This window comes from Magallana gigas, chromosome 2 (assembly GCF_963853765.1).
Source record: "Magallana gigas chromosome 2, xbMagGiga1.1, whole genome shotgun sequence".
NCBI lineage: Eukaryota > Metazoa > Mollusca > Bivalvia > Ostreida > Ostreidae > Magallana > Magallana gigas.
The window spans coordinates 59,406,776-59,434,475 of NC_088854.1; the positions used below are offsets into that span (position 1 = coordinate 59,406,776).

At 35.0% G+C, this 27,700-nt stretch overlaps 2 protein-coding genes across 7 annotated transcripts in view; both read left to right on the top strand.

The window, feature by feature from the left end:
- Positions 1–25: 25 nt before the first annotated feature.
- On the top strand, positions 26–20,665 carry LOC105340927 (cilia- and flagella-associated protein 337). Of its 6 annotated transcripts, XM_011447195.4 has the most exons (27): positions 26–151; positions 390–885; positions 6,844–6,984; positions 7,580–7,609; positions 8,969–9,202; positions 10,055–10,114; positions 10,754–10,842; positions 10,977–11,069; positions 11,318–11,410; positions 11,657–11,777; positions 11,899–11,968; positions 12,208–12,421; positions 12,672–12,777; positions 12,894–13,045; positions 13,725–13,745; positions 14,521–14,623; positions 15,541–15,647; positions 15,845–15,924; positions 16,121–16,175; positions 16,424–16,535; positions 16,639–16,801; positions 17,127–17,278; positions 17,547–17,709; positions 18,169–18,297; positions 18,558–18,718; positions 18,979–19,127; positions 19,489–20,665. In XM_011447195.4, the coding sequence occupies exons 1-27, from the start codon at positions 135–137 to the stop codon at positions 19,649–19,651; spliced, it is 3,474 nt and encodes a 1,157-aa protein (XP_011445497.1). In that variant the 5' UTR covers positions 26–134; the 3' UTR covers positions 19,652–20,665. The 6 variants fall into 6 exon arrangements, with proteins under 6 accessions (XP_011445497.1, XP_011445499.1, XP_065933623.1 ...); XM_011447197.4 differs by lacking the exon at positions 13,725–13,745; XM_066077551.1 differs by lacking the exon at positions 7,580–7,609.
- A 1,151-nt stretch (positions 20,666–21,816) lies between these two features.
- The window catches only part of LOC105340962 (uncharacterized), a 34,236-nt gene continuing 28,352 nt past the window's right edge, over positions 21,817–27,700 (top strand). The window contains exons 1-9 of the mRNA XM_020072450.3: positions 21,817–22,017; positions 22,639–22,802; positions 23,516–23,631; positions 25,018–25,160; positions 25,611–25,834; positions 26,567–26,646; positions 26,739–26,842; positions 27,076–27,211; positions 27,367–27,440. Of these exons, the coding sequence (XP_019928009.3) occupies positions 21,987–22,017; positions 22,639–22,802; positions 23,516–23,631; positions 25,018–25,160; positions 25,611–25,834; positions 26,567–26,646; positions 26,739–26,842; positions 27,076–27,211; positions 27,367–27,440 (1,072 nt within the window). The 5' untranslated portion in view covers positions 21,817–21,986. The remainder of the gene's footprint in view (positions 22,018–22,638; positions 22,803–23,515; positions 23,632–25,017; positions 25,161–25,610; positions 25,835–26,566; positions 26,647–26,738; positions 26,843–27,075; positions 27,212–27,366; positions 27,441–27,700) is intronic.

Below are 27,700 nucleotides of genomic sequence, written 5' to 3' on the forward strand. Positions count from 1 at the left end.
ATTACGTCACAATGTAAATTTTAGAGTGATGTCACAATGATCATGAACTGCGGGGGTGTTTATTTGTAATGGCGTCTGTGTATTATGGGGGAAATCCATCCTTATGATAGATTAAAGCAGTAAAGCTGTATGTTATGAGCAGATCTCCAAGGTTTGTCAGATGAGGTTCAACATGTTCAAACATTCAAAACAATCTTCATGTATTTATATATAGACACTCAGAGCTGCGATAATGTATAGACCTCGCCTTTTTTTTGGCTCCAGAAAATGTAGGATAAAAATATCGGAGAAATTACATTATTGCGGTTATATTACTCTTCTCATAGCACGTTAAATCCCCGTCGTTTTAAAATTCGCTCTATATAACTAATTTATCACGTGTTCTTCAGAGATCCAACGGAAGTAAAACAACGGAAGTACAATCAAAATCCATGGACGCCGTTGTTTGATAGTGGAGTTTATATCAGCGAGAGTGAAGACGGTCTGATCGAGAGTCTGTCAGAGGGATTTCTCCACAAATTAATTCTGATAATGCCACCGAGCCGTCCTGTGACGAGCTCCCACAGGGGTCGGAAGAAACTCATCCGTCCCAGCTCAGCCTCAGCTAACCTCCACTGTTATTCTATCAGTGTACTTGACAATGGCCAAAGACCGGCGACCGCAGCCACTTCAGGGTTACTCTCAGACAAACCACAAAGACCCACCACCCAAGCGGGGGGATCGAGGAAACAATGGGAACCACCGAAAGAGGATACCTCTTTTATAGAGGCGGCCAAACAGCCCCGACGCTTGACTCTGGGGGCAGTGGATGGTATTTTGGAGTTAGAATCCATCAAACGGCCAGGAAACATCCAGGGGTCCGTATCACAGCAGCTGAAAAATAAGGTAATTCGGAAGTTTACGTGTTTTGTGTATCTTGAACTTTTGGGGTTTTGAGATGACCATGTCAACACGAGTTTACTGTTATGTACAAAAAGCGATACATAAGCATGATTTCTGTTTAAATGGTATATGATTTAAACTTTTTTAAGTGTAGGAATAGGGAAAGTGCATTTAAATGCTCTCAAATGAACTTAGCTGTGAAAGTTTTATTAATGTGCTACTGAATGGTAAATGTAGGTCAATTGTAAAAATGGCGATTGTTGTAGCAACTGTTGACTTCCGGTCTTGAGGGACCGGTGAAAAAACTGTTAATGACTTAGTTAAAAGTAAACATTGTAGATAGCATGAAACAAATTCAATAAAATATTGGAAGTTCTATATTACAAAGTGATAATTTATCAAATCTTTATTAATTATTGTCATAATACTAAATAGTAAAATAATATTACTATCTAATATGAATTCATCGTTGACACAAGACAAGCAATAATAATTTCTGTGAATTTTCCCCCTTTTTGAAAATGACATGTAAAACTGATGATTTGTGCCCTGTATATCATTTTACAGCTATGTAGATGAATTCATTCATTTGTTGAGAACCAACGATATTAAAGAATTAAAAAAAAGAAAAATACAAAAACTCATATAAGATGAGTACAGTTTTTTAGCATTTGTTTTAAGTGCACTTTGCAGGTTATTATAATTTAGATGTTTGCATGAAATTAACATTTTCAATTTTTATTTCTTGATTTTGAGTTGATTAATTTGAGATAGTCTTATAATAATTGCATGCTAAATTTATTGAATAATTTGGGATAAACCATTATTCAATTTAAAGACCAAATCAAGAGAAATTCTTCTTATCCGTGCATTTGTGTAGGTTGATAATACATACACTTTGGTACGATTGAATATAGCTTTTCATCTCCAAAGGTCCTCGGATTTCTGTTTTGGTCTGCCACAGAATTAATCATTGAATCGAGAAGAAAATTTACTGTTGAATTAAAGAAAACTCATTAGAATTCTGTAACATAATTAAGAAATTTTATTGAATGAGAAAAATTCACAGTTCACTTGTAAACTATGACATTTCTTTCAACTGAATTTACTATAAAACTGTAGATGGGGTACCAGAGAAATGAAACGAAAATTCAATATTCCAGTAGCTTTATCAAAATCTAATAAGATATGGTTGTTAAAGACAATATAGAGTAATTAATACTTCCATCATATTGACCACCCCCTACCCACCAACCCCCACCTCCCAAGTCCCCAATACATTGATCCTCAGTTTTACAAAAAAGAAGTAATAAAATTTATGAATATTTAGATTACAAAGGTATTATCTATCATAGAATATATGATACCTTTCTGTGTGCATTATTTGTTGTTGATGTAGAAACTCCTCATCACATCTATTCCCTTCATACTGGCTGAGAATCATTGCATCCCGCCACCACAATCAGACTTATTAATCAGTCTAGCTACACCCGGCAGTCAGCAATAACTGTCACCATTATACCCCTCTTATCTGTAGTCATTCAATCATCAGGTATAATTAGTGTAATCAGCCCAATGGACCATACATGGTTACTCCCGGTCAGATGGCTGGCCAAGGGATATTACAACACAGACAAATTATTTAAAATTGTATTGTATTGTATTGTTATTCTTTATTCCTCCCTCATTAAGATGCTGACAGAAGTCTAGATACATTGTGAACAGGCATGTGTGACTCCTTATGCAGACTCCTTATGATTTATTCATCCACTGCTGAGTTACAGGTCTTTGATTGTACAAGGCTTCGTTAATCAGATTAATAATTAAATAAGTAAGTCATAGAAACCAGTCCCCTTGGGTTTTGATGAAGAACATTCCGGCTCCTGATGTTTTAGTAAAGAAAGCTGAAGTTTGTCAAACGGTCTGAGACTGCAGCCAAACTGAAGCCATGGACTGGAAGCCCATTCACTACAAGGACCTGGTCCGACCCATGGTCTTCCCCCAGAGGAGGGACAGTCGGTTCGTAGAGCCATATGACCCACAGGAGGAGAACACTACCCTGAAGGGCTGGGTAAGGCGTGGGTGGGGGCTGTGTTATAAACCAGCTGCTAGGTAGAGGCTCACATATGGCATTTACTCTTTGACTGTTTGAGTGTAAGGAACTTTAATTGAAAGAGGTTCTTACTTGTGGAAGCACCGAGGGTTGTGGGGATGGAGTTCACCACCCACATAGTTGTTGTGTTGTATATGTTCCATCCTAGAGGAACAAATTAACTGTTAGTCTGTATTGTGTTCATAATCTGGGAAATTACTGAATGAACTGGTACTCTTAAAGGGGTTATTTACATTGGTGATTAAGTACGCATTTTTTATGGTCAATTTCAAATGATATGCATTATATTACATACACGGATGCATGATTCACCACACTAAAGTTTTGAGATTTGTTTTTTTACCAAACGCAGAGGGGAGGGGGGGGGGTATTTTATGCAGTTTTACGCTTACCACGTAACTAGTGTAAATTTTTCCAACCCGTAAATAAACATTTTTACAGTACATGAAGGTGTCTTGTGACGTGCTTTGAAAGTTACAGATAAAGATCTTACAGGAAATTATTTTTTCATCTCTCCATTTAGAAGCAATAGTGATGTTTTTGGCTACAATACCATTATTGCTTCTAAAAGAAGAGATGTACAACTTGTAGCTGACATGCCTCATATCAACCTGCAGAGCTTCTGTAGATAGAGTTACAAATCTGGGAAATTACTGAATGAACTGGTACCCTAAAAGTGGTTATTTACATTGGTGATTAAGTACGCATTTTTTATGGTCAATTTCAAATGATATGCGTGGGTATTACATACACGTATGCGTGATTCACCACACTAAAGTTTTGAGATTTGTTTTTTTACCAAACGCAGAGGGGGGGGGGGGGGGGGGGGGGTATTTTATGCAGTTTTACGCTTACCACGTAACTAGTGTAAATTTTTCCAACCCGTAAATAAACATTTTTACAGTACATGAAGGTGTCTTGTGACGTGCTTTGAAAGTTACAGATAAAGATCTTACAGGAAATTATTTTTACATCTCTCCATTTAGAAGCAATAGTGATGTTTTTGGCTACAATACCATTATTGCTTCTAAAAGAAGAGATGTACAACTTGTAGCTGACATGCCTCATATCAACCTGCAGAGCTTCTGTAGATAGAGTTACAAATCTGGGAAATTACTGAATGAACTGGTACCCTAAAAGTGGTTATTTACATTGGTGATTAAGTACGCATTTTTTATGGTCAATTTCAAATGATATGCGTGGGTATTACATACACGTATGCGTGATTCACCACACTAAAGTTTTGAGATTTGTTTTTTTACCAAACGCAGAGGGGAGGGGGGGGGGGGTATTTTATGCAGTTTTACGCTTACCACGTAACTAGTGTAAATTTTTCCAACGGGTAAATTAACATTTTTACAGTACATGAAGGTGTCTTGTGACGTGCTTTGAAAGTTACAGATAAAGATCTTACAGGAAATTATTTTTACATCTCTCCATTTAGAAGCAATAGTGATGTTTTTGGCTACAATACCATTATTGCTTCTAAAAGAAGAGATGTACAACTTGTAGCTGACATTCCTCATATCAACCTGCAGAGCTTCTGTAGATAGAGTTACAAATCTGCAGCTAGTGATATTGGTTACCAAGGTAACACTTACACTGGTCTATTTATGGCAAAATTAAGGTACCTGTACATATACTGATGTACCGTTTTGTTTCATAATAACAGTATGTAAAGATGAGGGAGTTTCAAAAATAAGATTCAAGTTTCTTATTATGTGGAAAACCCAATAAAACTACATGTAGTTATATATTTAAAAATAAATTCAAAGTTTAATAAATTGTAAAATTTCAAAGAATACCAGTACATATTCCATGATATAAGATTTTTTCTTTTAACATTTTAGCTTTTTAAAGGCCGAACATTTTACAAACGCCCCCTTTTTTACCTGTACAAACTTCAAAATGATGCCGCTTGTCAATCAAGTTTGAAACAATAGCACCCAGTTTGATTGACGTGATCGTCCGAGCGTGATCCTGCCAGGTCCGCGGATTTCTGTTTACTAGCAATTAACAACGTTATCTTTGATATCTTCCGTCATGTATTAAAAAGGGGGAATTGAAAATTGCTTTTAAACATTACCAGTATTAAAATTGATTATGAAAAATAATTCTTCAGTGATTGAAAATACGCACAATTTATATTTGAATTATGTTGAATGTGTGTGACCTAATAAATTCCACGAAAATGCATGGACAGCTCCAAAACATAAAACATTTTCTTTTTACAACAAACGTACAATATGCTACTAAAGCTATATTTACTGGTAAGAAGTTGGTGCATGTAAACGTCACTCCATGGAAAACGAACTCCATTAATTGTCGACGTATAATGGCTGTCTTTACATTCCACATTCTTACTGATCGTATGGTTTTCTTATACTTTTATAATTGTTAAAATTAACTTTTTAAACAATGTCAAGTGCTAAACACAGTGTACTGAGTTATACTTTTATATCAGAATTAATTTACTGCATTTTTTCAATTGTGCTTTACACACGTGTGCTTAGAGAAAATTCGGACGACACATACCATTTCCGTATAAAATCGCTTATTGTGGTCATTAGAACAATAAGATATTTAAACTAAGACCAATTCTGACGAATTCTTTATTTCCTGTGTATTAATTTGCTTCCTGTGTATAGCGATTAGCAGCGTTCACGACCACAGGTAGACTGCAAGCCCTGGAGGCTTTCACACCTCTAATAATTAAGCCCCGCCCTCACCTGAGATTTACCACCCGGTAAAAATGTTCGGCCTTTAAGACATGCGTTTAAAAAAGAGAGACAACTTACTTTTTTTTTTTTTGATTGATCTCTCACCTGACATCCTGAGTGGTGTAATTCCTGTTAGAGGCAAAATTGGCACTTCCTGTCATTTCTAAAATCAATGAAGAGAGGTCGACTGGTTTCTATTGAACTCGTCATTTCTTGCCTGTACTTTATTATATGCTTCATTTGTAAGATTGGAAAAGCAATTTATGGCACAGGCCAATTGACTGCAGCAGTGGCTACAACATGGTGTCGTGTTGCTAAGGGCTCTTGACAATCCATTAAAACAGACCCACTTCCATAATGATAATAATTTCTCTACATTTAATCTTGAGCAGGGACTCCCTTAATTTTAAGATCAATTTTTGGTTGTATTTATGACCTCTTATGACAAGTATGGAGTCACTCTTCTTCGGGGGCTTGAACAGTTTGGGAGAGATGCAGTGTTTATGATATATAACCTGTTTACCCCTGTAAAACCTGAGCTGAACTTGACCGGGAGAGATGAATAAGTTACGAAAACAGGTAAAGTCTAAGCGTTTTATCTGTAATTATTGGCGATAAATTGTGTATGGAGTTGATAATAATTAGATGGAGTAATGCATAACTAGAAGGGTGAATGTTTAAATTACCCGATGATGGCGGAAAATGACTTTGCTGGGGCTTCATCATTGGATTTCCAGAATCCGACATTTTCTCCAATATGTTCTCCAGACAGTGTTGGAAAACATAAAAATCTTAATTCTCCTCTGTGTGAAGCCAAAGATGTTTTTACTTTGACCTTTCTACACATTGAGGAAGAGGATGATGCATTTAGTAGTACAGCAGAGGTATATAATTAAAGGAGTTCCTGGTGTTAGTTTTAAGTCATTGTAAAATGTCATAGTGTTGTATTGCAGGTCAACATGATTGTTGGAGTACAGACAAGAGTTTTAATGATACTTAAATAGAATAAGATTCCACTGCATCCAAAAAGACAGCAACTTTTTTATAAATTGCAGTTTAATGGTCACTCACCGCATCATTGTTTTCTATAGGACAACATTTTGATTGGTTTTCATCTTTAATTTGTAGATAGAAGAACAGATCAACATCGAGACGTTGGAGCAGCTGAAGCAGGCGTTTGCGGAGGCTGATGCCAACCAATCAGGACAACTGGATCTGGAGGAATTTAAGGCGCTACTCAAACAGAGGCTCTACATCAAGGGGAACAAGGTAGGCTACTCTGTCAGAACCAGTAGAATGAACAGAACGACTCGTGGGGGAATTGTGGGGAGAAATTTCGTGGATTTTAAATCAAATTCCCACTTTTGAGGGTGTGTGAGTTCTTGGAATATGATGTTATAAATGACAACTATTGGCATATATATCTTACTTTGATTAGCATTTGATTTAGTTGATCAACTAAGTACTTCATGCATTTTAATGATTTATAAACATGTATACATTAATTATATAAAGATAAAAGTTGAGAAGATAATTTGCTATTTTTTTTTAGGTTATCGTAATTTAAATCATACATTTCATGTTAATTTGTTTACTAGTATAATCTTTCATTGATCATCTAGCTAAGGTTAGCAATTGGGGTCATGCAGGGCCACAAATGGAACAAAAAATAAGTTTAAGAAAAAAAAATTATGTTCTAGGAAGAGAGAAGCTTTCAAATGCTTGTAATTATAGGTCAACATCTTTAATTACAAAAACGTTTAACCTTGATTATTCAATAATTCATAATCTAAAATGACAACTTAACTGTTGATATACTGATTTGTCTTACTGATATCTACATATTGTGTTAAAATGATATTAGCGCATTCCTGGAATCTCGACGGTGTTGCTTGTAAGTTATCTATACAGTCAGATTCACTACGTAGTAGAACATTTAGCTTACATTTCTCAGAGCTGTTGTAGTCAATGTGATATTACTAATGTGTTTTAATTATTTTATTTTATATAGAAGTGTTTTGTGTTTTGATAGGTTTTAGTTAATTTAGAAGTATTTTACACAATTTTTGTAACAAATCATTTTGACGTACACAATTTGATAGAAAACTGTTAATTTAAGGTATAATAATATTACAGTAGTAAATTTATCTTGATTTTATACGACAAGTTCAAGTAAAATAATGTAATTCCTTCCAAATTCCAAGACTGATGCCTGAAAGGAAATGTGATGCCAAGGTTTTAAAAATTATTTAATAAATGAAAATAGGTCATTTGTGAGGCCAAACTCAGCAGTTGTGGTTGTCAAGTTACTGAATGCAATGGGCCATTAAAAAAGTGAAAAAATTAATGTTGGATTCCTTCTGACTGACTTGATCATCTCTAAGAAATATTTTAATTTAATGGCAGATGTGTTGTAGTTTTGTTCTCACCTCAGTCAGGCACTCAGTAGATGGACTTATTATTACGGTAATAGGTGCCAGAATTAATTATAGCATATATGCTTGTTGTCCCACATTTTTACTGTACACCATGTAGAAAAAACATAGGCTTGTTAATAATTGTCTCCTTGTAAGTTCATTCATTCACTCAAACTTTATTTCCCTCATATGAGGATTATTTCAGAACATACAATTATACATACATGCAACACATATAATTATATTAAGACAAAGCATAAGTATTTACATATGGGGCCTACACAGGGGAGGGGGGGCACGCACAAACACAGGTTAAGCTGTTTACATTTGGATAGATCTAAATGGTACAACATGAATATACACCATATTAGTGTTTCAGAGATACAGTGAAAGACATGTTCAAATGATTTATTAATTTATGTGTGGTTTTAACTTCAAATTAATTAAAATTTTAAGACCCTTTTTCCATTATCAAAGAAGATTACCGGTACTTTCTGTCATGATGCTCTGATAACTTGATTGTCTTTTTTCATTATTATGAAAACAACCATTATTAAAACCAATATTTCTTCGAGCCATTGCCTTACTTTATTTACCGGTAATGTCTTTGAATACATCGCACTCTTCATTTACATTTTATCACCACGATCACTTGCCTTTAGCTTTATTTTGTCACGGTTTGCTTTCATGTAAAAAATTTTGATACACCAAATTGAATATAAATAATTCGAACTTTAGTTTAAAACAATGCTGACTCAGTAGAGAATATGATAATAAAGATCTATCTGTCTGACTATGTATTCCGTTGCTAACTTTTTGTTGCGATGTTATAACAGGAGAACCAGATAGACTCGTTGTTTATGAAGATCGACTGGTCGTCTGAGGGCGTGATTTCATGGGACGAGTTTTGCACCTACATGCAGCTGGAATACGCGGAAAAAGAAGACTCGTATCTACGGTCCAAGGAAGTCAGCTTCCACCTACCTGCCAAGATCCAAAACCCACAGCATAAAAACCCCATCCTGAAAATCACAGACACTCAAGATGGAACCTTCATAGCTTGTAGTCAGGTAAAATTGCAGGTGTTTAACAGGTGTATCAATCTGCATAGTAAAGAAATAAGGGACTAATTAAAGAACAAAAAAAACTTTAAAAAAAAAATTATAAATACATGATAAATATATTTTCTACAGTAGTTTAAAAATCATGAAAAGAATATAACAATAATGTTTAAATTGCATGTATCAGTGTCCAATGAGAATTGTGTATTTACCGTACTTTAAATTTGTTAGATATACTCTAAGGACTAGAGGGTAAATGGAATAAAATATGTTAAATTCAAAATATTTCCTCAATTACATTTGTCAATATTTATGCTAAAATAGCTGCAGATCTGTAGCTAATGCAAAAAATGATTTTGTGCTAGAATTCCTTTCATAAAGTCAGACTGATAAATGGTTACTAGTGTTACAGTATATAAATAGTGCCTGTTTGGGAGGGTAACAGTTGAAATTGACACCCCGAGAAAACCATTGTCAACCGACGCGAAGCGGAGGTTGACAATGGTTTTCTCGGGGTGTCAATTTCAACTGTTATCCTCCCAAACAGGCACTATTTATTTTGTTATACTGAATGTCTTTTTTAAAATTTTTCAGAAAATTTTACTGCTTTTATATAGGAATAACGTGAATTCTACAGCGAACCGTACGCGCATAATTTTCGCGCATGTAACATTTTTTAATGTTACCCGTTGCCAAGTGCGTTGCTAATGCTGAGGGTAATAGTAAATATTATTAACTGCGTCTTAACCAATCAGATTTCAGTATTTAACATGAAAGTATAACAATAATAACTTGTACCTGTGGTAATTATTTGGTCATTATTGTGTCACTCTTTTATGTTCTTTAAAAAAAATTTTTTAGGACGGTATGGTGACTTTCTGGGGAGCTAATGTTGAACTCAAGGAAACTAAATACGTTGTGGTAAGTTATTGAAATTACAAAAATAACTCAAAGAAACTAAACATGTTGTGGTAAGCTACAAAATCCCAAAAAAATAATAATCAAATTGAATTCAGTTACTGGTGTAAGGAATTATTTTTGACAATTTATTATACAGAATGCAAAGAAATTTTTTCAGGAGCAGGTAATGGTTTGATAGAAGCTAGCTTTGAGTGAATGCATACGTTTGCCAGAAATAAAAGCAGTATTTCTTGATATTTTGTTCACAGTGATTTGCAGAAATCATTTTTTTTGCCTGGATGTAAATGTAAAAATATTGTAATTTTCTTTCAAGTAAAACAACTGTTTTACTTGTTAAGCATGATATATTTGAGAGAGAGTGGATGAGAAATAATTTTGTTGGGGATTTTTTTGTTTGTTAATTTCGTTGATAACATTTCTTGATTACAGTAAACTTTCATCCCAAATCAAATATACATAGCATTACATGTTATGTATGATTAGTATTCAAACAAATCTAAAATTTAGCAACACATAATTATAACCATTTAAAATCAAAAATCAACAATATTTGAAAACAACACAAATTCCAACTTCAGTCTATGAGTTGACATATTATTTTGAAGTTATGAATCAAGTACTTATAATTGTTATTATTAGAACACTGAGGCCAAAAACAAACAGAAAACCAAATGGATCACAGACTTTGTTATCATGGCACAGTGGAAGAAGGTGCTTGTAGGAACAGGGTAAGGACACATTATGTCAAAACAATGAAACTAGATCATATTGTTATCAAACTTCACCACTTTCTAATGGTGTGTGATTGTTCACCATTGTTACGGTGGCAACATAAAAAACTGTCCTTTTGATGAAATTGCAGGGACCGGGAAATTCAGTTCTTTGATGCCTCCTCTTATAAACCGTATTGTCAGATCAGCAGTTTAGAGACAGTGCCATTGAAACTGGACTATTGGTGAGTCTCCATTTAACTCCTTAAAGGGAGATAACTCTTGCTAAATGATTTTTGCCTTAAAAACCATTACCGGTAATTGGTCTTCATGTCTTTTTGAAATCATTTTTATTTCATTGTTTGGCTATTGTGTTTTCTTATTGGTTCAAAAGATCTAGAGAGAATTTTTGAGAGTTGTTTTGTAACTATTGATTTCAATAAGTATGGTACATTTATATATGTAAACATTTATATGTTCCCTGTCTTTCTAGTGCCACTGGATCAGATGAGTGTTTGATTCTATATGGAGACAGTGATGGATGTATCAACATACTAGTCATAAACTCAGTGGGAGAATGTCTCAGGTCTGTATTTATGTGGTAAATCTTTTCAGTAATGCACACTTTTGAAATGAAAATTATATTTAATAAAAATTCTCTTTGGTACACACTAAAATGAAGTACATGTATATACTCACGCACTGATAAACTTTTATTAATAAATAAAATTTTAACAAACAAATGTAATCTATGGTAATAAACCACATGTACATTTAATCTTAATAAAAATGGAACTTTTTCAAAACAGCTAAGTTTGACATTTTAATACAGAACGTGGAACAAACTCCCCAGTAAAGAAGGGTTTATAGCAGAGATCAGTTTGTCAGATGCTATATCCAAATCCAAAATCCAGTTCATCCGATGGAAAGTCCACAGGGACTGGGTTCAACAGGTCAGAACTTTAAGTTATCATCATCAAAAAAAGTTACCATGTGATGTCAAATGGAGACTGCTAAAATGTCACTGTGTTTGCGAAGGATTGGTTATATATAACATGTGACTTTTTATTCCAGTTGAAGTATTACCATGAAATCGGTCAAGTTATATCCTGTTCAAATCACCAAGAAACAGCGTTAGTTATAGGTAAGTACTTATATAAGTACTTACATGTATATATAAATGAGTATAACTAAAGTTACTGTGTTTTTTTGTATAGTATCGTTTGTGTATAAGTTTGGAATGTGTCAGTTTAGTGAATATAGTGACATTTATAAATTTTCATTGAAAATGGAATGCAGTCTTCACAACTATGTAGTTTATTCAATTTTTTTTTAACTTCATCTGGAACGCAACTCCCATAGATCTGTCAATTTTCTCTACAGGTTGTACATCAGGAAGCACCCGAGTGGACCAGGGAGGGAACTCCAATGCAGAAAAGGCCAAGAAAACCAACGCCAGAGTGAGGCTGGACGCTGATCAGAAAGTATTCTACGTCTACAAGGGGGTCAAGTGTTTTGACTTCTCTAAAGACAAGAACATCATCGTCACTGGCGGGATGGACCGAATCGTTCGTCTGTGGAATCCATACGTCTCGGAGTAAGTCAACGCTGTTAAGGGTTACCATGTACAATGTTATAGATTTTGATTCTTGTAGGAGTAGTATTGCCAAAAGATTCAGTTGATACTGTTAAAAATGTAGAACTTTCATTCCTAATAGAGATCATACACAGAAAATGTGAACGCAAAAAAATTGTTATTATATATTAACACTGAAATAGGAGGAGCACTAATTAATGTTCCGAACAGTCTGTATCATAGTACTAATGTTCCGATTGCTCTATTTCAGTAAACCCACTGCCATGCTACGAGGACACAATGCTCCAATATTTTACTTGTTTATTGCCAACGATGAGAACCGTGTGTTCAGTTTATCTACAGATAAATGTATAAAGGTGAGTATATTGAACTCTGATTTTACCTGGATAGTCTTATTAAGGTGAGCATAATTTTTGTTTATCTCCATTCCATTTATTACTTGTATGTAAACATGCCGCATTGTCTCTTTTAGGTGTGGGACATTTTGGATCACAATTGTCTGCTGACGGTGAGACCCAAGGGTCACAAGATCCGAGGTGACCTTCAGGCCTGTCATTACTCCAGCGCCGCTAAGAGCATCGCCATAGCAACAGATCAAATGGCCATCCTCAATCTTAAACTAAAGTGAGTGTTGGGTATCTTACCCCCAAAAATAAGACAGCTCAAGTATAAAATGATCAGTAAACTGTTTATTTTTACTTAAATCATTATGTATCAATAGTACAGTATAACTTTATCGGTTAAATCTTGTACTTTGATTTATGTTTTGGACGTAAAGAGAATATACAAGTTCCTTTTTTCAGAAATCGTAGGTTAGTAAGTAAGTTTTATGTGTACTTGTCCTGACTCATAATGGTAGATGGGACGTAAGCCAGTCAAACTTGCTGTGACTTGTATAATACAAATGTATACCAAAATAACCCAAATGAACTTACCGTACATATCTCCCAATATATACTGGTACATTCTATATTATCCTGCATATGTACAGAACTTTCCCGCTTCATAATGTTCATTAATGGAGTATTGAAAAGACCTACTTTTTTCCAACAAAGATAATTTTTACTCATTGGGCCCGCTTCTGTTATTTATATCCCCTTGAGTCTGAATATTAACACCATATTAACAGAGAGATTTGTAATTTAGTATAATAAAAACATGTATATATATTGTTGTAAAGTTTTTTTCTGATCTTATATAGCATGTGTGTACTTTTTCTCTCATATTGTGATGGGGAATTTGATTCTGACAATGTCATTGGTTTGTAATGGTATTAACACTGTTATCTGTTTTTACATACAAGACTGGATGCTAACCTCTCCAGGTAAGGCCCGCTACTCTGTCCAAATCCAACACTGCACAGATTTACCTCCCTTTATCTTGGCATCACTTTGTGTTTTACTGCCAAGCATTCAGTAGACATACTAAATGTAACTCTAATTTAGCCTTAAAAAAGCCATTCTAGCTGAAAAATAACAAGATCTTTGAGAGTAATTTAGAGACATTTTGAGAGATTTGACTAACCCTCTCCAGAATTGACTCTGTTTGCGTGATGTCACACAGTTTTACATTCTGTCTGCTCCATGCCACTGAAATCACTGTCCTCCCTTGCTATTTCACTGTGTGGTACAGCAGCTGTGTGTGTGATGTCTTTTACTGCTGTTTTCTATGAATTTGTCCAGCTTTCACAGGTTATATTGCCATCTGCTTCTGGTACGTTGCCTCTATCTGCAAGCCTCTGGTGTGGTGGATTAATCCTGCATGGAGGGCTACTCAAGCAGACACAAAGTCCTAATTCTTGCAACATGCAGAAGCTCAGTGCAGATCAATCATTATTGGTTCTGAATATTAAAGATTTTCAGCTTTGTTTCTTTTAGTGTTTTTTTTTTGTGATGCTTTGATCCTGTTAATTTGTGTGTTTTTGTATGTGAATTTATATGTCAGTGCCAGAATTGTATCAAGGATATATTTTAATCAAGATATTTTATTAAAAAAATTAACAACCTAAGCCATTATGCATATAAAAACATGATATGTCTTTGTATTTTGTAGTCTTTGAATTGGACTGATTTGGCTGACTAAGTCTGTTTTCTTTGTAGACCGACGAAGCATGCTGACATCACTATCACCCACAAAGAACCGGTGACGTGTGTACGGTTCAATCCGAGCTTTAAGCAGGTCATCACATGTTCAGAGAGCTCAGTAAGTACTGGTGCTGCAGACTCCGACAGTTTATGATGGAGGCTCCCAGGTCTGGCCATTTCCAAATCAATTCAGGCATACAGTACCTGCAATCAGACACAACCTAACACAAGAGTACACCCCAACTAATCCCTTGAGTTTACATTCGGGGTTTACTTGGGGTTTACTCTGTGTCTGCTTTTTGAAAATTTGCGTCCACTCGGGGTTTACTTTGGGTCAAATAGGGGTTTACATGTCCTTTGGTTTTACTCGGGGGTTTGCTTTTAGGATCCACTGTACGCACTGAAATCGAAGCATGAGACCTGTCTTTTATCTTACTATCTTACTGTCTGTAATTTCTGCCTATTGTATATTTCAAATACTTAAGTAGTGTCTGCTTTCAGGGGTATTCTTCTGATTGGGGTTTACTCTGTGTCCAGTCTGGGTTTACTTTTGGTTTACTCCGGTTTACTCGGGGTCCACTCTAGTAAACCCAGGGTTTAGTTGGTGTTTACTTTCTGTTAGGTTGGGTCTGATTGGCACTGTATAAGTCTATTACAACAAATGGGTGTCCAAGAAGCGCAGTTCACAATGCCCTCGCTTCTCACTTTTACGACCCGAGTTCAATCCCTGTGTTCAACAGTTACGTTGTCTGTGAGAGGGTTTGGTGGTAACCAGCTTAAACACATGGTCTCCCTCCTCATATACCTCCCACATAAATGACCCCTGACCCCTTGCGCTGACATCCGTGTTAATGAGAGCTGATATTAGTACATGATGATTAACTAGTTTATCAATCATTGTAAAATGAAAAGAGTTTAGTTTGATTTACCAGTAATACCTCACTGCTTGATGAAATAAATAACTGCCCACACTAACCCTTTTCTAAGTTCTGTCTTACAGAATAATTTATGGTAAATGTTCTGTTTGTTAACCAGGTAATCAAACTTTGGGACCTGGAGACAGGAACGCCTATCTTTGAGTACGGCGACGCCCATGGAGATTCAGCTATAACCTGTATGACCTTCGACAACACAGGTAGAAGGTCAGTGGATCCTGTTCATTTTAAACTCTAAGATTACTGGTACTTTGGCACCTTCTGGCAGGTTATAGTCAAAGTCATTTAAAAAAAAACCATGTATTGTCAACTATCTGCAATAAGGAATAGTAGTCTTTCTCATGAAATAATTAATTCTATTGGCTGGGTTGAGTATTATTTACATGTTGTTAATTCTTTGACAGGCTAATTACTGGAGGTAGAGATGGAATCCTTAAAATCTGGAACTATAACAATGGACATTGTCTCAAGGTTCTCAAGAAAGGTAGATTTACAAATTAATCCACTTTTTATTCCAAGGTTTTTTTAATTAAATGATAGACTTCACATTCTTTGGAACAATTTAACTTTGTTTTGCCTTTTTAAAAAGTTTGCGTTTATTGAATGAAGGATTTTATTGTGAATTCACATTTACACTGCCCTGCACAATACTTTATTGTTCTGTCTGCATTGTTTTGCAGAGGATGACAATGATGAGATTTGTGACATAACCTATGTGGAGATGAATAGAAACAGGTAAGTCAATACATTCTTAACCTGACAATACCTTTTACCATCATGAGATTCCCTAATTTCATCCCAACCAGACATTTTACCACAGCTTATACATTGTATTTCTGAGAACTAATAAATGCACTGTGAATTTCCCCACTACTTAGTAACGATCATCATTCATTACACTCTATTGACCTCAGGGATTGTAGTTTAACATCCATGACTATGTAAACTTTATTTCTCAATTTGTGTCTTCTTCTGTACTTCAGGTATGTGGTTTCAGTCGGATGGGACAAAAGAATCAACATTTACTCAGATTCTGTGACGGATGTCAACATCCACCACGTGCAGCATCCAAATCCCAACTGGTCTGATGACCTGGTATGTGGAATCCCTAGACTTCTGATGAAATTTCAGTTTTGCTTCGTCAACATTATTTGCATGTATGATAGTTAACTACATTTTGAACACTGTTGATTTGCAGAAACACGGTCACAATGAGGATATCCTCTCTGTGGCCCAGTGTCCGCCAAACCTGTTGGCGACTTCGGGATACGATGGTGAGGTCATCGTGTGGAACATGGTCTCGGGTCACATCTTCTGTCACTTGTCAGCCCCGATACCCAGGGAATATGAGGACCAGTCATGTATGTCTATTTTTTTTTTTTTAACTTTTTATGAATCTACCAGTACATGTATCTTGAAATAATTGATTTGTGGAAGCTATTCAAGTCTTATTGTTTTATGAAGTGGAAGGGACATGGAACTTGACATTTAGTTTTATATATCAAATATCTTTATCCTGACAATGCCTGAAATTAATCAATATTGCATTGATTGGCAGTGACAGATATTCCATCTCTTCTTATATTTCTGTACAGTGGATGGAGATGTCATTAATTTGTTAATTTTTTTAGATCACACATCAGTGATGTTTATTTCATTATCTTTTTTTCTGATATTTCTGTACAGTGGATGGAGACCTGAGTATCAACAAGCTCCTGTTTATCCAGAGCCGCGCCTACAACAAAGACTCCGCCTCTCTGATAGCCAGTGGACCCCGCGCTCACATCCACTTCTGGAACGTCTTCCAGGGGGGCACCCTCATGGCACAATTCCCCGGGGTAGGTCTAACAAACTCTTTAAACCTTGTCGATAATTTCCTAACAAAATCGTTATAAAATTCTTTAAAATTGAAGAAGAGATTTGAAGCAACAGAATGATATAGAATTTACAATACATTTATTGATACAAAATCAAATAATTTTTATTGAAAACCTTAATAAGATAATGCCAAAAAATATTAATCTTTCAAAATTAGTGATATTGATAAAAAAGCACCCCACAATTGTGGAACAGTAACTATCAGTCATTGTGATAAATTCTTCACAGTCCACGACTAAAGGAGCCATGATCAGCACCATGGCCATCACCGACACCGCGGAGGGAAACGAGGATGACATCATGCTGATCGTTGGAGACAGCTTCGGTTTCATCTTCCTGTTTGACATCTCAGGCTATTGTCTGATGGCAGCCGAGGAAGATCCTCCAGAGTGTATGTATCAACCCCCACTCACGGTCCCTCTGTATTCATGGAATCATTTGATATGCTTCTTTATTCTATTGTTATGAACCAAAGGAATAATAATTTTGATACATCATCATGAATTTATTATTCATGGTAAAAATTGACACCATTCCTTTATTATATTTCTGCAGTTAAGAGGAACAACATGTGATCCTGTGTCATCTTTCTGTTAACATTAAATTGCTGAGACAGTTACTTAGTACATGTACATAGATCAACATCATATATAATTTTGAAATCAATACATTAGTCTATTATCTTATTACCGGTAGTATTGACAAGTTCACTGAAATGCTATTTCTACACTTGATGAGTTCTATGCAGTGGTGATCCACACCTAGTCAGTATCCGATCTGGACATTATATACCTGTATATCGCAGTGATCCACACCTGACATGGTCAGTACTATTAATTCTCTGTTGCAGTGATCCACACCTGGCGAGGTCACATAGACAGCATCACCTGTATTGAGCTGGTGGAGAAACACAAACTCCTGATGACTGCCTCCAACGACTGCACCGTCAGACTCTGGAACTTCGATGGAGACTACATCGGTACGAATCCTTGTGCTGTTTTTATACATTTATCAGTTACAAATAATTGTTTACAGGATTTCGGTATACCGGTACTAGAAATTATAAGATCAAGTATCCTTGTATCTGAACATCATGGAGGCAATAATGGTAGGAATGTGTTCCATCTTCAATCTTTCGGCATATAAAATTGATATGACTTCTTAATGTAACATTAATCTTTCAGTTAGAGAGCATAAATACTGGATACAAAATTATATATCCATTATTATTATGAACAGGGACATTTGGTCAGCCTGACTCCTGGGATATCTACAAACCGTCCACATACCGGCACCCCATGGTTCCCTACGATGTACTGATTGACCCTATGAGTCTCCCAACCCACCCGGTCATCGAAGAGAAGCAGAATACTCAGCAGATCATCCATGAAGGAGAAAATGTAGGTCAACCGGAACAACTCTTGATGATTTTGTTCATTGAGATCTTGTAGAGTAGATCATTTAAGTGTGTCAAGGGGGAGAACTTTCTTAATTCTGTCTCATTAAGGTCAGTGGTTTATGTCAAGGTGAAGAAATCATATTGATTTGATTGATAAAAATGTTTTTTAAATGGAAGAATTCTTCAGTGTTATTTCTTAGAGTCTGTCATCTTTTTGTCCAATGTTTGAAGGTTTTCCATATATATGTTTCTCTCCTGCAGGGTCATTTAAAAGCTCCCCAGTTTACATTTAAAAAGGAACAGTTTTACATTGATGATGATCAAATAGCAAAAGAACTCCACAAACTTCAGAGCATCCTAAAAGACGAATCTCTCACAGAGGAACAAGCAAAGGCCTACAAAGGCAAATGGTGAGTGTCCATTGGGTGTATCAGCTGCAGAGAAATCCAAGACTGCTAAATATACTGTCATCTCTATAATGTCATCATTATGAGATGACGCACAATGTTAGAATACAAATTTTGTTTCTGGCAGTAGTGAACTTTATGAAATTATAACAAAAACTCAGTGCTTGCAATTTTATATTTTTGAGATTGGATAAAAACGGCTGAATGAGGAATTTAATACTGCCTAATATCTACAGTGTACATGTACCATAATATTTAAGGCAGTTGAATAAAAAAGTCTTATAGTACTTCAAAGTCTCAATTTTAACATTTGATCAATTTTGCCTTATGAAGTCACTGAGTTCACTTTAATTTTTCAACATAGGTTGAGACATGAGAAGACCAAAATCAAGGAAATAGACCGTGGTGGCCCGAGTGATTATCAGATGTTGAAATGGTCCCCTATTCAGGAACCTCCCGTGATCCCCAAACCCAAATCCATGAAAAAGAACAAAGATGACTCTTTTGACATTACATTAGAAATATAAACAGTTCAAATCTGAAGTTAATTTCTTGTTGCCATGGAAACTGTTATTTGTGGACTATGCATCATTTTATGTGATTTTACACGAGGTAATTCTTGGTTTTGATAACCTTTTCCCTGCATATTATACATGACCAAGGCATCAGTGATAAAACTAGGGTAATATTGAAATACTACCATTCCTTGTAAGATCCTTAAGTTGAGATCTGTGAAGTCAATTTTGATAACCATCACAGTATATATGTTGATGGTTTTATCTTGGAATTATCTGTCTGTGTTGTAATACTGCCCTCAATTTATTTTCTTTTTTTGTGTTGTTATGAATGACACAGTTTTCAATACACTGAGCTTTTTTGTAGAATTTATTTTTGGTAATTCGTTTTATTTGTAAATAATATACAATATTTGCATTTTTTCTGGGATTTTTTTACATTAGATTTTTTCTTCCCTTTGTTTTGCGTTGTCGTTGTTCTTTATAAAGAAGATGTACGTTCCCAGAATGCAGTGCTTCTGCTTCCCTGCAATAGGACAATACCTCTCAGCTTGAAGTTTCTGACTGTGTGAGATGCCATGTTATCCAGCATTTGTTTAGGACATTTTTATCTTGTATGATGATAAAACAACCCCTAGCTGTCTCATTTTTAAATGTGCATTTAGCTGATGCAAAATCTTTGAAATCAGTGTTTTGATTGTAATCTCATTTGTCTCTGCTTACATAATACATGTACTAGTGAATTAACTAGGTATATGTACATGGTAAAAGCTGTCAATAGATTTAGATGACCTCTGCGTATATAAGGAATATATTTTGAGATAAGCAGAGAGAGAGGAAGAGATAACAAGGAAAGTAAAGCCTAGTATTACAATCCGTCCCATGATCCACAAATCTCCATTTTTTATCAGATTTATATATTGTTCTTTTTGAAGATTGTTCAGTATATTATATATATATTTATTTTTGTATGTTTCTGTTGACTGTGATATTTTTTATGCAAATAAAATTTCACCATTGAAATTAGTTCTCAGGTGTTTCCATCATTTTATTGTTGACCCATTTTATATCCCCATGGTAATTCATAGACTTTATTTTAAGAATTATCAGTAATGATTTTTAAAAAATCCAATCCATTATGGAATAATTGTATCATCTGTACATCAAAGCGTGTTAATTAGCAAGCACCTGCTCTGCCAATCTAATCAAAATTAGATCTTTGATCCGCTCCTATTAGATTGCTTTGTGTAGCGATCTGATAGGAGCGGATCAAAGATCTAATTTTGATTAGATTGCTGCTCTGCTGAACAGTTCTGGATTACATGTAAGGAGCATGATCAGAATCTGTTTAAAGGGAGATAATCCTGTTTGTCCTACACGTGACTCGTCTCATGAGTTCGGAGAGTTTAAGTGTCCTCGTGTCACCAGGTGTATTCTCTGCACCGATTGATCATTACCAGTAATGTTTTTATCTGCATGATGAACCTATTTCCTTCTCTCGACCAGTGATAACAGTTGTATGTGATGTGTGGATGCTGGCACACTCGTGCACTATTTTTGTAAAATAGCATGATATGTGAAGAAGAAAAGCATTGGCCATGCACATAAAGCAAATTAAGAAGCAGAGTTTATATAAAACCGGATTGTCAATTTCTACATACATACTTTTACCATTTTACAATACATTCCCATTTACATGAAAATCAAATAAGGAAAAACAGAATTATTGCCCAAGTAAACACAGTAAATATTTGAGTAATAGTAAACATTAAAAAAAACATTTCTGTGTAGAAAATGATAAATAAAACTGTAATATTATGGTATCAAACATACACTGTGCTGATAACCTGATAATTTGTACATGTTCCCAAAGATCAGGGTGTAGTGTCTTGTTTATGTATAGGTATGATTGAATGCAAATAGGCCTATGTAACTCGGGTCAAGATTTTGAAATACTGTGGGTAGGGTGATTGAACATCTTGGAATTTCAAAGGTCAACATTGTTACATTGTTTGGGTCCAGTATCACACCTTGTGGGTTTCAGGATTTGTCTTTTTTGTGTGTGTGTCTCCCGCCTTCAATCCTTCAGACTGATATCAATGATATTATCAATAAATAAATAATGCAGTGAGGTTACAGATATATACAGGTAAGGTAAAATATGTCACAAAAGTCTAAAGTTCACTCCCTTAGAGAGGGGGACGCTGGTTTTAAATGCATTCATTGCATAAAGGATTTTTATTAAAGGACTCAGAAATATTGGAGATATTAAATATTTTGGTTCAGATTTATTTGGGATTTATTTCCCATTAGCTGAATTGTTCATGTGAATCTCATTATTTTTAAAATGTGGCATATCATTGTGTTCATATTAAATGGTAAGTATCTTTTGTTATTCATGTTGTTGGATTTTTTTTAAATTTAATTTTTTTTTTTTGCGCAAAATATTTGTCACACGGACCCGGAAAAAATATGTATGGTAGAAACAGTTTTGACTTTTACTAACCAAAATCGGTTTCCTGCTGTTAGCAGACGGATTTTCTTTTTGGAATGATTTAGTTCTTGACATAATCACTATACTGATTCCTTTTTGGTTGTAATTGTCAAAACAGGATCACTTATCCAGTGTTACGTAAGTTCAAGTAAAGTATGTAGGAGTTAAACCTAAGTAAAGATACCGTCCAGGCATGTCGGCATTGGAAGTGGTAAACAAGATTTATATTGATGGTTTTTATTTTACCAAAAGAGTTAGTTTCCATAGAATTTTTATGTAAAGGAGAACTAGAATATAATTTTTTTTTAAAACTTAAGGAGATGTGACTATCACAAGTTTTGTTTGAATGTTGACTTTTTTTTTGGGGGGGGGGGGGGTTGTTGTTGTAGAATGTACTTTACTTTGACAGATCTATATTCAATATCTATATGCATCTTTGTTACTACAAGTATATATACCTAAGTATTTAACTGATGGTGTTTTTAACAAGTGCTCTTTCCTCCAGTTTTCTTTGTTTCTACGAGCTGGGCTGCCTGCCCCACTAAGTGGACAGAATACAATGGAAGGTGTTATTTCTTCACAACACAAGCATACCGATATAATGACGCCCTTAATCTCTGCAGCACACGCAACTCCACCCTGGTGATCATCAGAAGCAATGATGATTGGGTAAGAAGGCTGTCTTTCTGTAAAAATGCTGCAGTTCAGCTTTGTGTTACATTTCATATAGAGTACATTCAATACAAGTTGCATCGTCGGAAACCCACGGTCGGTCTCGCTTCTCTTAGGTAAGAGAAGCGAGACCGACCGTGGGTTTCCGACGATGTTCAAGTTGTTAGATTCAATATACTTGTGAAAGGGTTTTCTTACCCATTTTTTTGTAAATATGTGTTCTTTTTTTCTTTATTTTAATCTTGAAGTATATAAGCATATAAAATGAAAAGGTGGCAACAAGGACAAAATCCAACATAACATTGTTTTAGTTTTATTTAATTAATATGTTTTATTAATTTATGATAGAATTAAATATGAGACTTATAAACATTATCAAAGTGTCGTTATCTAGTTAAACTATATACATTTCATACTTGCAACTAACTTATTACAATGTTCAGGTATGAGTTATATAAGGTACTATAATAGACTGAGAGGAGGGGTGAGTAGGCTTGAACCCAGGACCCTTCAGTTTAAAAACTCTACCAACTGAGCTAAAGAGTTGATCCACTTGCTATCAGCAGCTAGTAGGAGCATGGCAGTACTGATCAGCCTATTTACACGTTTATCACATTACAAAGAGATCTATTAGTCAAATTATGATTATGATCAAATTATGATAACAAGTAATTGATGATCATGCTGACAAATACCCTACATGATTTCAGAGTTGGTTGCGCGGGCAGATCCATACCCTGCAGACTGACAACTACTGGATCGGTTTACGAGTGTCCAACAGATCCTGGGTATGGGTGGATGGAACGACCTACAATCAGGCCAATGTGTAGGTTGTGTGGATACTATAGTGGTCCACTGTAAATTAACTGAATGGACAACATCAAACAATGACATAGTAACCTATATAATTCTTCAATATTCATGAAGATTGTATTACAGTAATTTAAACTCGTTTGGTACCAACATGGATATAGCAAAATCTTGGAGATAACGAAGTTTTTTTTGAGTCCCTGGTAAAATTCTGCACAAATCTTTGCAAAATTTTACGGTAAAAACAAATTTGAATATACAATTTTATGGAAAAAGCAAACTGATTTTGAGTTCTATAGAGGTTAAAAGGGAAGAAATTTAACACTTTTATCACAAATTTCTTTACAGTTTAAAAAATTTGCACTACAATTTGACATAAGTTTGAATGAACTTATTATATCCACATGAATTCTTCAATTTACAATCCAATTATTATAGGTATATCAAAAGAATGTATTTTCATTCTAGACCTTAATTAGCAAAAATTGTAGTCTGGTGGAAGGAAACATGTATATTATGTTTTTATCTAATATTTACCCAGATAAGTTATGTTTGCTTACCTAGTTAAGTTATTGATAATGCTACATAATGCAAATTCAGGTAATCAAGAAATTATCTTGACTTAAATGATACACATACTTTCCCCCATTCAAACAAGAATGTCATATTCCATCTTTTTTTGTTTAAGAATAGAAATCAGAATCAGAAATTAGACTGCTGATGCTATAGCAACAAAAAGGTGTCCTGTTCTTATTTAGTTACATTTATTTATCTGTATGAAATTGCTTGATAAACATACATAGACAGTTTCCACAAATTTGGTTGTTCAACCGTCTTCCGCTTCTGAGATCTCTTTGAGACGAAGGTTTTGTCTTGAGACCAGAAACGAACAAACAGAAGTGCTAAATGAAATTCAAAAATTTGGCGTTCTTGTACATTAACCAAATTTACTTTCTGTCTAACAGGCTAACAAAGACGGTCAAAGAAAAACAGTTAAATTATGAAAGACTTATTTTGTTTAAACAGTTGTGGTGAGAACTGGAAGTGAAGGTTGACAAAACAACACCGGTTAAACACATCTACAAAACAATCTATCATCCATAAAAGATTTGTTTCTTGATCACTTACAGTTTCTGAGATCTTACAAGGACAAAATAAGAAAAATAAAAACTTATCTTATTAGAGATATCTTATCAGAAGTAGATTTTTTTTGTAAAAGTACCCAAAATTTTAGAATATTTTTTCATTGATATTTAAATCATATATGGGTACACACATTTTTGTTTAAAAATGTACATGATTGTATATAGAATGTAAAATGAATAGGAAAAATGATTGATAAACTGCATGTTCTGTTGATTAGACCAATCCATTAGATAATAGATTGCTGCTTTCCTTCCAGACACTGGTTCCACAACATAACGCCATCAGTGACGGATGCACGACATAGTTGTGCCGCGATGAACTCTTACTCAAATGTCTACGGGCAGGTGTATGCTCGTTACTGCTTGGAGTCGCATCGCGTGGTCTGTGAAAAACCTAATGGTAAGAAAAGCTTCATTTACCTGTACCTAAACACAATTTGTTGGATATTTAACCTGTTTATATTGTAGGCTATTTGGGGTTTTTTTTGTAATCCATTTTTAGGATACTAATATTTCCAAATTAGGATTTTTTTCTACCTCTGAATTTGCATATATTTGAAGTTAAGTGCCTCAATACCAAATATTTTTATTTGTTTATGATATCAGTGATATTGTAAATTCCTAGCACGAGGAATTTATATCCACATTGAATTAAGAGAAGCACATCTTGCAGATTTTGAAATCTCGCATTAATTTTTTGGACAGATGTAAACTATTATGATGAAAAATCGGTGTTCGCGATTTTATATTCTTGTAATTTCATGCAAAACAATAGAAATGCGAAATTAATTTCTCTCGTAAAGTAAGGAATCTACAGTGTATGTAGCTTGTTTTGGTTCTGTGGTTGTAGACTCCTTTGAACTGTGTGACTCAAGCGACAACTGGGAGTACATCAATGGATTCTGCTACAAACTGTTTGACCAGAAGAGCAACTGGTTTGACGCCCGGTCGATCTGCCACCAGTATAATGCTGACCTGTACGTCCCCTCCTCCTACAGAATGGTACAGTCCATCAGTGACCTCATTCCCTGCCGCGCCCCCGACCAGAAGGCCTGGATAGGAGTCTCGGACACTGTAAGAACAGCTGCCTCAAGGACACTTATGTCAGACTAGCTCATTTTGATATCAATTTCACTCTTACAAAAAAAATATCGATAATAGAAAAGTGAGATGTATATAAAGAATAAGCTTGTGCAAGTTTAATGCCCCGGACCATATGGGACAAACTTAAATGATATCAGTCTCAGTTTTACTGAAGGAATATCTAAGTGGAACATCTCACTTTTGACCTTAGCATCTCTTACCTGTGAAATACATGGGGGAAGGAGACAGGTCAAAGTGAGGATGTTCTGTATACAGGGAAATATTTGCCCCTGTTTTTTTCGTCCCTTCCCTCTTTCGTTGTCAGGAGTTACCTGGTAAATTCCAACGTACATCTCAAATTATCTTTCCTTAATCATGCACAACTTTGTCTGGGCGAATTCAAGACAGGGCGAAACCGTTTGCAAGTGAAGAATGATGAAAATAACACGTGGCAAAAATAACCCTGTATACAGTGGTGTCTTTATTTCAAGGTCCAAAATCTGATTAATTTGAAGAGAAAACATTTGCTGCATCCTGATTGGGATCAATACTCAATAGAAGGTCGTTTTCTAAAGCTGTCATATGTCAGCTTACAGCAATAGTTTTATCAGCATTCATTTCAGAACTTGATGTATATAGACAAATGCTTTCATATCTAATTTTATTGTTCTGTATAGCTTGCTTTGTTCGCCTGACTTTGGCATCCTCTTTTTTACCTCACAGAGCTGGCCCGGGCACTTTGTGAACACTAAGAACCAGACGCTGCGATACCAGGCATTCTATTCATATGGAAGAGTGATAGTGTAAGTTCTCTCCCAAGCTGTTAAGTTTCATTTCATCCCTAGATGACGTCAACTGGAATGAAATCCTGAACAGCAATGTTTATATTTTACAGACAGAAAGGATCAACTTGTGTTTATGCTAATCCCATGGCAAATTTCTACTGGCAAGCTACTGCATGTAGTGATGAAAACAAGTTTCTGTGTGAGAAAAAAGCAGGTATGGTCAGTCCTCAATTGCAATGATTTTTTTTTTTTTTTCCCCAAAAAAGAAAAACTGGTCTTTGTTGATAATTCTCCCCAAACACTTGATATGTTGGTAACTACATGAAATCAATATTAACCTTTTTGTTTCACTGTCTTACCAAAAATGTATTAAATTTTAAATGAAAACAATTCATAAAAATTTTTCATTATTTTTACATCTATTATATTTTGTTTTATCTCTAAAAGGGACTTGTCCTGTTGGCTGGCAGGGTTACCTTGACAACTGTTACCAGCTCAATGATGCAAGCGGCTCTAGGTTCACATGGTTCTTGGCCAAGCAGTTTTGTGAGAATCAGAATACATCTCTTTTAGTCATTGAGGAGTAAGTCATTTATGTGACAAATTAGATATCTGTAATATTAAAGGTCCTAATGGCAGATGTAATGATTATATTTAATTAAAAATTGAGGACATTTAGGTATGATTTCACGCAGATGAAGACCTTGTCAATGAGAAACTTTTCTTGGTATTTTGCAGTGCAGGGGAGGATGGATTCATTCAACAAATAATGAACAACCAGAAGACCTCTGCTGCGTGGATTGGATTTTCTGGTAATATCATATTTTCTGCATTTTACGAATTCAAAGTGGAAATAAGCTTTCAGAACCATCTGTGCTTTTATTTTTGAGTTATTACCTCCCTTTGTTGGGTCTTGTATGGCTTTACATTGCGTACTCTTCATACAACACAAATCTCCACTTTGAAGTATACTAATGCTAGTCATAACGCTGCTAGTCATAATGCTGCTTGTTATAATGCTGCTAGTTGTAACATTGCTTGTTATAATGCTGCTAGTTATAATGCTACTAGT